The sequence below is a fragment of the Capricornis sumatraensis genome, chromosome 11 (assembly GCF_032405125.1).
Source record: "Capricornis sumatraensis isolate serow.1 chromosome 11, serow.2, whole genome shotgun sequence".
Lineage (NCBI taxonomy): Eukaryota > Metazoa > Chordata > Mammalia > Artiodactyla > Bovidae > Capricornis > Capricornis sumatraensis.
Genome location: NC_091079.1, coordinates 42256205 through 42267320, shown reverse-complemented (window position 1 = coordinate 42267320; position 11116 = coordinate 42256205). Strand labels below are relative to the sequence as shown.

At 42.8% G+C, this 11116-nt stretch overlaps 1 protein-coding gene across 4 annotated transcripts in view; it reads left to right on the top strand.

The window, feature by feature from the left end:
* The first annotated feature begins 122 nt into the window (after positions 1-122).
* The window catches only part of TMEM68 (transmembrane protein 68), a 34037-nt gene continuing 23043 nt past the window's right edge, over positions 123-11116 (top strand). The window contains exons 1-3 of one of the 4 annotated variants that reach the window (XM_068983745.1): positions 167-193; positions 8723-8767; positions 9373-9766. In XM_068983745.1, the coding sequence (XP_068839846.1) occupies positions 9442-9766 (325 nt within the window). In that variant the 5' untranslated portion in view covers positions 167-193; positions 8723-8767; positions 9373-9441. Of the gene's footprint in view, positions 267-8722; positions 8768-9372; positions 9767-11116 lie in introns of all 4 variants that reach the window. The other 3 variants (XM_068983746.1, XM_068983744.1, XM_068983747.1) reach the window with 3 other exon arrangements.

Sequence of the window (11116 nt, the reverse complement as noted above, 5' to 3'; positions counted from 1 at the left end):
ACCGGCCCGGGACGGCTCAAGCGGGTGGCAAGCGAGTAGCTGCCGCCGGAAGTGGTTCTGGAGGGCGGTACAGGAAGGGGCGGGACGACGAGCAGTGTAGCACACAACACTGTCCGGGATGCAGCGGGCGCTTGCCTTTTCCCTCCCGCGTCGCTCGGGGAGAACGGCTGCTCGAGTGTCTCCGCTTCCCCGGGTGAGCCACTGAGGAGCTCCCGCCGCTGCTCCAGGGTGAGGGCGAGCAGAGCTGCCTCTGCTTTTCGCTCTAGGTGCGTCGTCCCCGTCTGGGCTTCCTCGAACCCTGCGTTCCTCGGCCCCCGGCCAGTCTCCCGGGCCGCGGCTCCAAGGCCGCGCGTCTGGTCTCATCGGGGCCCCGCGGAGTCCCCAGGCTCCCCCTGGACTCGGGGTTCGGCTCGGCCCCCGGAGTGGCCGGCAGGGGAGGCCCTGCCTGGGGGACAACGAGCCAGTTCACCTTGGCCTGAATCTCCCGCCTGCGCCCCAACGCTGCAGTTCGGCGGGTGTGGCCTCCATTTGGGTGGGGAGCGAGGTGCCTCCGCTCCCTGTCTGCCTCCGGGGCCGCTCTGATGGGGATGCGAGTGGCACCCCCCTGTGTGGTGTTGGGGAGGGGCCCGCGTCCGGCTCGGAGGGAGTCCTGGTCGATGCCCTTCATACCACCTTCGTGACCAGGGCTGGCCACTTGACCCCCCAAACCTGGCTGTAAGAGTCTGTAAATAAGGGTGATGAGTAGCACCTGTTTCGTAGGGCGGCTGGGAAGGATGGAAGAGAACCATGAGCATCAGACTTCTCACCAGTGCTGTTAATAATCTGGGTGGGTACCTACTCTGGAGGCGCCTGGGACTGTCTCGGTCTCCGAGTTTTGCAGCCTGTAAAACAGGACTGCTGATCAATACTTAAAGATACGTGTGTCCAAACCAGGATGTGGAAAACTGGATCAGCTCTGCTGGATTTGAAAAAAGCAGTGCTTGGCATTGGTTGAGATCGCCCAGACAACTTCCCGCAGGAAGCACTCTCATACTTGAAGCTTGTGGAGCATTTAGGACTTGTTTAGTGCTGTGGGTCCTGAAGTTGGTTTGGTATTCCTTCCTACTCCAGGGGGTCTTCCCAACCCAGGTATCTACCCCCCATCTCTTGGGTCTCCTGCATTGGTAAGCGGATTCTTTATCACTGAGCCACCAGGGAAGCCCAGAATAAGTTAAGAGCTGAAATAAAATCCAGAGGTTTAGAATGGCCCCTCATGTTCTGGCCGCTTTTACTGGTCGGTGGAAGTAGAAGTTTAATATTCAAATGAAGTGTTTATTCCTGGATCGTTTGTTGTGGTTCAGTTGAGTCGGCCTCTTTGCGACCCCATGGTTGCAGAATGCCAGGCACCTCTGTCCTCCAGTGTCTCCCCGAGTTTGCTCAAATTCATGCCTGTGCTTCCTTACTGGTTTCTTACTCATGTTAGTGACTCAAGAAGATAAGAGTGCTGCACAATTATAGATACACTAGTATGGATGTGTAACATTTGGGGGAAAAGGTCGATTAAAAAAATAGGATAGAACAGCAATTATCAAACAGAGTGGAAGATTTTAACTAGGAATCGAGGGACATTCTAGGATTGAAAAAGAAAAAACATCTTGAAAGGGAATTCGGATCAGAACTTACAAGTCTGAAGCTTGAAAGGCAAAAGATAAGATGGTTGATTTTGTCAGATAGCATAACTGAAATATTAGATAAACAAACTTCTGTTTTATCAGTGGTTTGAAGTAGAATGCTTATTCACTGAAACTGAGTGTGAGAACCCTGTTAAACCATTATGAAATACACAAAAAGAAAAAGGGAAAATTAATTAGTGTTTCACTGAGTATTTCTTGTAACTGGCATTTTCAACATATCTGCAATTTGGCTCCTAAAAATAAGAAATGAATCTGCTGCCATCCATGGTGGTGAAAATACTGGTAATGATTAAAAAAAAGAATAGATTTATTTCCTGAAGGTTTTATAGAAAACAAAATAGCCCTCTGTTTTACTGGTTTTTGAAATATTCTCATTTTAACATCTACAAAGTCACTTACTGTAAATGTTCCTCAGCAGCAGCATTGACATGCTGATATTTCAACTTGGCAGCTTTTCCTCACAAGTTACGTGAATTCCAGATGGGAAAGTATATGATGCATAGAACTGTGTGTCATTGGAGAGTTTTTTGGGGGGTGGGGCTTAGGAAATACTCTGGAATCTTGGTAACTAAAATAAATCTCCTCCAAAACATCTTTTAAACAGTGATAGTTTTTACTGGATGAAAATAAAGTGGTAGGGAGTCATGTACAGCCTGTGGTAAATTGGAGGGGGCAAAGGGCCAGGCAGAAGTAGAGGGAAGAGAAATTGCAATGTTAATATTTTTAGCCTTTCTGTCAGAGAGGGAGTGAGACTTAAAAAGTGTAATGAAAATCAAAGTAGAAAGTAGGACTGGGTTTTAATTTTGACTCAGTTTTTCCCTGAATTAGTTTAGTAACTGGGTAAGTCTACTTGGCTTTCTGTTTTTAACTTTTCTGCACAATTAAGAGGTGGTATTCATTGAGATCTAAAGCTATTTTCTCATTTTCTTATGAGTATTCTATCAACTCAAAAGCTTGTTATTTAAATTCCTTGGATAGTTCTCTCATGAAAGGTTTTAGGACTCTATCTTGGCCCATATTTTTGTTGAAGATTTGGATGAACAAATTCACCTCTATCTGTATTTAGTTAGCCAGCATTGCTTAGGTCACTAACATGTCCTGGGCATATTATCCTAAGTACTTTTGCATGTTTTCTCATATAACCATCTATTTTGTTTACTGATACATTCCTGTGTTTAGAATAGTGCCCAGCACAAACTGCATACTTGCTTGATGACTATTGAATACATGAATTCATAATCAGTGATGTAAGTCTTCTTCGTGCCATCCTCTTTCTTGTACGCTGTATTCTATCCCCTCTGGCCCGGGCCCTGGCAATTATCTTCTCTCTTGATCATCCATTTCTCGTTCACCCATTGACACATCATCATTGGTATTAAAAACTGCAGTAGTTTCGTTCATGGTGAGACAACAACAAACTTGACCCACATTCCCCACCAACCTGTTTTTCTATGCCTTTATGCAACAGCATTCCACTGAATATTTGCTATTTTCAGTTCATTCCCTCCCATTCCTTCTTGAACCTCCTTCACCTTTTATCCCACACTGAATCAAAACTGTTGTTACAGGGCTGGCCAGTGCCTCTGTGTTGTGAAATCCAAGGATCACTTATCATTCCTCATCTTACTAGACCTCCCAGCACCATTGAGGACTCCTCCTTTCTTACTCTGATGTCCACGATGCCACTCCTGGAAGGAGGGTGTTAGTTGCTCATTGGCTTCCCAGCTTCTAAAATATTCAGGGCCCCAAGGCTCAGTCATGGAAGCTCTTTCATTTTATGTTCACTCCCTAGAGGGATATTCTTTAGTTTTCCAGTTTTCAGTACTGGTCTGTATGTTGTTGACTCCCAGATGTATTACTCTAGCGCTGACCTTCCTATGAAACTCTGCTGTGTCTAGCTGCCTGTTGAACATCTTCACTTGGATGTCCAGTACAACCCGGATGTGTTCAAACCTGAATTCCTGATGGCCAGGATTTCCTGGGATGCCTAAACCTGTTCTTCCAGCAGCTCTTTCTTTTTACAAGCAAGCTGATGATAGTCATGCTTGTTTAGTGCTTTTCTGGTGGAAGGCACTCTTCTAAGCTTTGTTCACACAGTCTTATTCAGTTCAGTCGCTCAGTCGTGTCTGACTCTTTGGACCTCACAGACTGCAGCATGCCAGGCTTCCCTGTCCATTGCCAGCTCCTGGAGCTTGCTCAAACTTATGTCCATTGAGTCAGTGATGCCATCCAACCTTCTCATCCTCTGTCATCCCCTTCTCCTCCTGCTTTCAATCTTTCCCAGCATCAGGGTCTTTTCCAGTAAGTCAGTTCTTCTCATCAGGTGGCCAAAGTATTGGAGCATCAGTTTCAGAATCAGTCCTTCCAATTAATATTCAGGACTGATTTCCTTTAGGATTGACTGGTTGGATCTCCTTGCAGTCCAGGCGACTCTCAAGAGTCTTCTCCAACACCACAATTCAAAAGAATCAATTCTTCAGTGTTCAGCTTTCTTTATGGTCCAACTCTCATATCTATACATGACTACTGGATAAACCATAGCCTTGACTAGAAGGACCTTTGTCACAAAGTAATGTCTCTGCTCTCTAGGTTTGTAACATCTTTTCTTCCAAGGAGCAAGAGTCTTTTAATTTCATTGTTGTAGTCACCATGCAGTGATTTTGGAGCCCAAGAAAATAAAGTCTGTTCCTGTTTCTGTTGTTTCCCCATCTATTTGCCATGAAGTGATGGGACTGGCTCCCATGAATATTGAGTTTTAAGCCAACTTTTCCACTCTCCTCTTTCACTTTCATCAAGAGGCTTCCTTTTCGCTTTCTGCCGTAAGGGTGGTGTCATCTGCATATCTGAGGTTATTGATATTTCTCCTGGCAATTTTGATGCCAGCTTGTGATTCATCCAGCCCTGCATTTTGCATGATGTACTCTGCATGTAAGTTAAATAAGTAGGGTGACAATATATAGCCTTGACGTACTCCTTTTCTGATTTCAAACCAGTCCTTTGTTCCATGTCAGGTTCTAACTGTTGCTTCTTGATTTGCATACAGATTTTTCTGGAGGCAGGTAAGGCGGTCTGGTATTCCCCTCTCTTGAAAAATTTTCCACAGTTTGTTGTGATCCACGCAGTCAAAGGCTTTGGCATAGTCAAAGCAGAAGTATATGTTTTTCTGGCACTCTCTTGATCCAGTGGATGTTGGCAATTTGGTCTGTTTCCTCTGCCTTTTCTAAATCTAGCTTGAACATCTGGAAGTTCTCTGTTCACATACTGTTGAAGCCTAGTGTGGAGAATTTTGTGCATTATTTTCCTAGCATGTGAGATGACTGCAATTGTGCTATAGTTTGAACATTCTTTGGCATTGCTTTTCTTTGGGATTGGAATGAAAACTGACCTTTTCCAGTCCTGTGGCCACTGCTGAGTTTCCCAAGTTTGCTGGCATATTGAGTGCAGCACTTACGCAGTATCATCCTTTAGGATTTGAAATAGGTCAGCTGGAATTCCATCACCTCCACTAGCTTTGTTCATAGTGATGCTTCCTAAGGCCCAGTTGATGTTGCATTCCAGGATATCTGGCTCTACCTGAGTGTGATCACACCATCGTGGTTATCTGGGTCATTAAGATCTTTTTTGTATAGTTCTGTGTATTCTTGCCACCTCTTCTTAATATCTTCTGCTTCTGTTAGGTCCATACCATTTCTGTCCTTTATCGAGCCCATCTTTGCATGAAATGTTCCCTTGGTATGTCTAATTTTCTTAGGGCAAGCTCTAGTCTTTCCCATTCTATTCTTTTCCTCTATTTCTTTGCACTGAAGAATGAGAAGATGAGTGCACATTCTTCTACTCTGCCATCTTGGACTTCAAGACAGTCTTATTCGGTTGATACTGTTATCCTCATTTGTAGATGGAGAAACTGAGGCAAAGAGATACTATGTAACTTGTCTTGGGTTCCACAATAAGGGGCAAACTCTGCCGTGTACCCATCCATGTTGCCTGAAAACATGTGGCCATCCAGACTTCTCTTCTTATTCATGTTCTACATTCATTCACCAGTGCATCCTGTTGGCTTTATCCTCAAAATATATCCAGAAGTTTACAGACTGTTATAGCCTTCCCTCTGCACACTTGTCCTGCCACCTTCATGACTCATCTCGGTGACCTCAGTAACTTCCTATTGCCCCCTGTGCAGCGTATTCTCGACACAGCCGTCATTGAGAACTGAAGTTGGGAATCTCATCCTTCTGACACCTTTTCCCTCTCACTTAGGTAAAAGCTAGCCCACAAAATTCTACAGTAGTCTCTGTTTCCAACTGCCCACCCCACCCCTCTTCCTCTGCCTGCCTGCTTTTCTGCTCCTCACTCCACTCCATAGTGCACATCGCTTGTGCTTACCATTCTTTCAGCCAGGAATTCTCTTCCAAAGGCACACGTGGTTTGATTCCTCACATCCTCAGGTCTTTGCTCAAACAGGTGACACAATGGTAAAGAATCTGCCTGGTAATGCAGGAGATATAGGAGACACAGGTTCAGTTCGATCCCTGGGTCAGGAATATTCCTTGGAGTAGGAAACCCACTCCAGTATTCTTGCCTGGAGAATCCCATGAACAGAAGAGCCTGGTGGGCTGCAGTTCATGGGTTCACAAAGAGCTGGACATGACTGAGCACAGACACAGACCTTTGAAGGTGGAACGGGGACCTTTTGAGTTTTCTGTTCTGGAATGTTTTAAATCGAAGGGTTGACCATTTGTGGAGGAGGTTCTTGTGTGTGGTACATGGGGTGCTGTTACCGGGTGGCTGGATCTTGTGATGGGTCCTCGCAGCCTCTGTCCCTGGGAGTCAACCTGTGCACTGTCCCTCTCCCCTCTACTGTGTGTGTGTGGCATGTGTAATAGGTCAGAATGTGGCCGGGGTAAGAGATAGAGTTCTGTTACCAATTTTGGTGGAGGGAGGTACTAAAGGTTTTAAAATCACAAGATTTTAGAATCTTATTAAAAATTGGAAATGAGACTAGATTACTGGGACAGTTCTATTAAGCAGTAAGGGTCAGCTCACCAAAATGATTGGTTTTCAGGCCTGGGAAAAGCTTTTAACATATTAGAGAGGCTATCATAAATTTTAATGTATTAACAATTTTCAAAAGCTCTCTCTGTTGAGATATAATTCATCATAATAACCACCATTTTAAAAATGTGCCAGTTGGTGGTTTTTAGTATATTCACAAGATCATACAGCCATCACTACCATCCTGTTCCAGGACGTTTTTATTGTCCCTCAAAGACACCTCTGTTTCCATTGGCAGTCGCTTGTCATTGCCCTGCCGCCAGCCCCTGGCAGCCACTAACCTTTGTGTCTGGGTGGATTAACTTGTTCTGGGTGTTTCATAGAAATGAAATCATGTAAGATGTGGCCTTCAGTATCTGACTTTTTTTTTTTACCTAGTATAATGTTTTCAGGGTTCACTTATATTGTGGTATGAACTAGTACTTCATTTCCTTTTGTGCCTGAGTAATCTTTTTTCTGGCTGTAGCATATTTTTATCCATCAACTGATGTACATTTGAGTTGTTTCCATTTTTTTGGCTATCATGACTAAATGCTGCTGTCAACAACTGCATATTTTTCTATGAATTTGTTTTCAGTTCTCTTGGGTGTATACCTAGGATAAGAATTACTGGGTCCAGTGGTAACTCTATGTTTAACTTTGAGGACTGCCAAACTGATTTCCACAGTGACTGCACTATTTTATGTTCCCACTGGCAATGTACAAAGGTTCTCATTTTGCTATATCATCAATATCACTTGTTATTTTCCTCTTTTTTTTTTTTTTTGATGATAGCCACCCAGTGAGGAAAGCTCTTATTTTAAAAAGTAGTAAGTTTTTACTGTGTTGTTTTACTCTGAATGCTCAAACACTGATAAATTTTAGTGGTTTAACTCTGTGTGTGTTTATGTTTAGTCACTCAGCTGTGTCCAACTCTCTGCGACCCCATGGACTGTAGCATGCTAGGTTCCTCTGTCCGTGGAATTCTCCAGGCAAGAATACTGGAGTGGGTTGCCATTTCCTTCTGGTTGACTCTTTTGATGGGTTGGTTAAAATGTGATGTAAATAAAACACAGATTGTGGGCTCAGTGTGTGCTGTGTCTACCTGCTGTCACCACCACAGGCCCAGATTTCTCACAGATAAGTGCTGTGGGTTACCAGGAAATCGGACACAACCTGCATCCCTGGAAGAATAAGTCGATTCTGTGTGCTGCCAACACGCTAGTTGATTAGCAAGATAATCTTGGCTTCAAGACATCACGTGATTGCTCTTTTATACATCTTGTCTCCCTCTCCCTCAATCTCTTTCTTTCATTTTTTTCCTTTCCCATCTCATCCACAAAGGATTTGAGATGATTTTCATTAAGGTTATATGGTATGGAATAATGATAAAATATCTCTAAGAATAGAATCAGAAGCAGATAACATAGGAATGGAAGAAGGATATCTTACGTAGGACATTGTAATCATGAGGGCTAATACAGTTGTGTCATCGAATATCATGTTTGACCATGAGCGTATCCAGCAATTACTAAAAAGAGACATTGCCTGTTACACATCCTAACTTCATATTTTTTCTCTAAAGAAGCACAGTTTTCTGTAACTCTGAATTAAAAAACGTCTTAGGTGGGGGTGTTTAGAGTACAGGGGCTTCCTAGGTGGCTCAGTGGTAAAGAATCTGCCTGCAATGCAGGGGATGTGGGTTGATCCCTGGTTCAGGAAGATCCCCTGGAGGAGGAAATGGCAACCTACTCCAGTATTTTTGCCTGGAAAAGCCCGTGAATGGAGGAACCGTTTAATAGAGAGCTAAAACAGTACATAGAGGTCCTCACTAAAAGCTTTGGTAGCATGAGTATAATTTTGAATTATGATACGCTGGTGTAGGGCAGGAAACATGTTTGTCACACATTGTGTTTCTGTCTCTTGCCATTTATTTTATGGAAATTCTATCTCTAGGTATTAATGGTTATCTTTTTTTAAATCATATTTTTCTTCCATTTGTATATGGTGTTTTCCAGAATACAGACATTGAAACTTGGGACAAAATATTTATCTAATTTCTGGTAAGTTAAGTGAATGCTTTAGGGACTGACATAAAATAATTGTATGCTCTGTTTCTTCAGTCATTTAAGATACAAGAGAAATTTTAGTAACATATAAGATAAAAACTATGTTGGTAAATTTTTATTATTGTATAACATAAAAGGAACAGAGAGCTTTTCTGTAAACCTGCTTGTAAAAGATAATACCCCAAAACATATGTTGTCATTTCCTAAAGAATTGGATTACTTTTATTCAATCAGATATTGATGTTTTCTTCTGTGAAGAATAGTTATCTCAACGTAAGTCAGTTTAAGAGACAAATGCTCAGTATGATTCACTTAAGATACAGTCAAATTATTCAGATCAAGCTGCAGTTTCATTCATCGGCTTTGTTTTCCTCTCGTAACCGTAGCTTGTGAGTTATTTTCAGAAGCTAAGTCCAGCACGCTTCACAAGTGGACAGAGGATACCCATTTTCACATGTAAATCTTCAACGAAGTTAAGAATTAACAACTGACTCATTTTTGGTGTTAAGAAATGACTCTGCACCATATTTTTATGTAGACCAAAACATTTAACTTCTCAGCTGCGAAGAGAATCACACTGGATTATTTCTCCCTTCTAGTGGCTAAGTTGAAGACCTGCCATGACGATGAAGAAAGAGACTGCATTTGCTGTTTCCACCTAAAGAAAAATGACCAACAAGAACCAAAGTTGTGGTGTGGGACAGGACTCCATGCCCTCCATGACTTGTCTCATCCACGTACTTGAAGCATGGCTTGGTGTGGAGCATTTGGAGGACTACTGGAATTTTGCAAACTACCTCTTGTGGGTTTTCACACCACTCCTCCTTTTAATACTCCCTTACTTCACCATCTTTCTGCTCTACCTTACTATCATTTTCTTACACATTTATAAGAGGAAGAATGTGCTGAAAGAAGCCTACTCCCATAATCTGTGGGATGGCGCGAGGAAGACGGTGGCGACCCTGTGGGACGGACATGCGGCTGTCTGGCATGGTAAGCAGATCGCTCTGTGCTCTGAGCTCCTGCTGGTGTGGGTGCACTGACACCCTGTCATCGTCCCTGTGGTTGATTGAAGAGATGTTGAAAAATATGATGGAGGGGAGAGTTACTGCTTTCTGTTATCTGTTTGCATGTGTGGTGCACATGTATGTCTTTATTAAAGTGATTTTCTTCTAAAAACATTCGTTTCCATTAAAGAACCATATAGCTGTGTAGAATGTGACAATAAGCTAAAATTAAAAAATGAATATTTAACATCTAAAAGAGTAAGAGACGAATTAAAACAGTATAGAAAACTGTTTTGAAAGTGCTTTAATTATTTAATGTTTACTTCCATTTTGTTCAAAATAAGTTTGACTTTCCCAGTGTCGAGATTTTTAAACACTGAAATATTAAGTAATAATATTTTTAAAGTAAATATAATCTATATACCAGAATTTACCCATTTTCTGTTTGCCTCATTTCAAAGTCACTGTGTGACTTACTAAGCTAACGTGTTGTCACTTTACATATGCCTGCAAGTCATTTGAGCACTTGACCATGCCATCCGGTGTCAAATGCTTACCATGCATCAGTTCTTACAACACAGTAGATGGAGCCCATGTCTTATCTCCATTTTACAGTTTTCTCATAAGGAAACTGAAGAACAGAGAGGTTGTCATTTGCCCAAGGCCGCTAGGACACCAGGGAGAAGAGCCAGGACGCAGCCCCTGGTTTCCAGGTCTCGGCCTGTGCATCTCTGACCCATGCTGTGCAGCAGGTCTGTCCCTGGCTGGGGGCTCGGGCTCCCAGCAGTGGTCGTCAGAGGGTACGCAGACAGGAAGCACTTGCTACTGATGCAGGGAATTTACTATTTACCTGCTAATACCAATGCCCTTACCAGTCAGCACAGCCCTCACACCCTCTGGTGGCTCTTCACCCACCGTGGGATGGTGTCTCCGCATTCCATGACCAGAGCCTGCGTCTGTGTAGACGGCTATTGTTCATTGTCTATACAGCAGTGAGACAGAAAGGCAGTGGGCTGGTTTATAGGGCTTGGGAGTCCATGTCCCCCTCCCACTTGTAACCCCCCCATATTTCAGGATAATGCATATAGTAAGGAATTTGAATTTATTTCTATTCCAGGAGATATTTAATTTGTATAAATTCAAGTGTTGAACTTATTTTGTAAGCGAGTATATAATTTTGAAGTGTTTATTCTTTATTTTTCTAATGTATTCTAAATATGCCCCTATGGCTCAGAGTAAGTAAAAATATAGATTACTACCCTGTTTTAATGTTCTGTTATGATAGGTGATGCTTTTTAAAACGGTTTTCTCCACTCTTTTAGTGACATACACAATA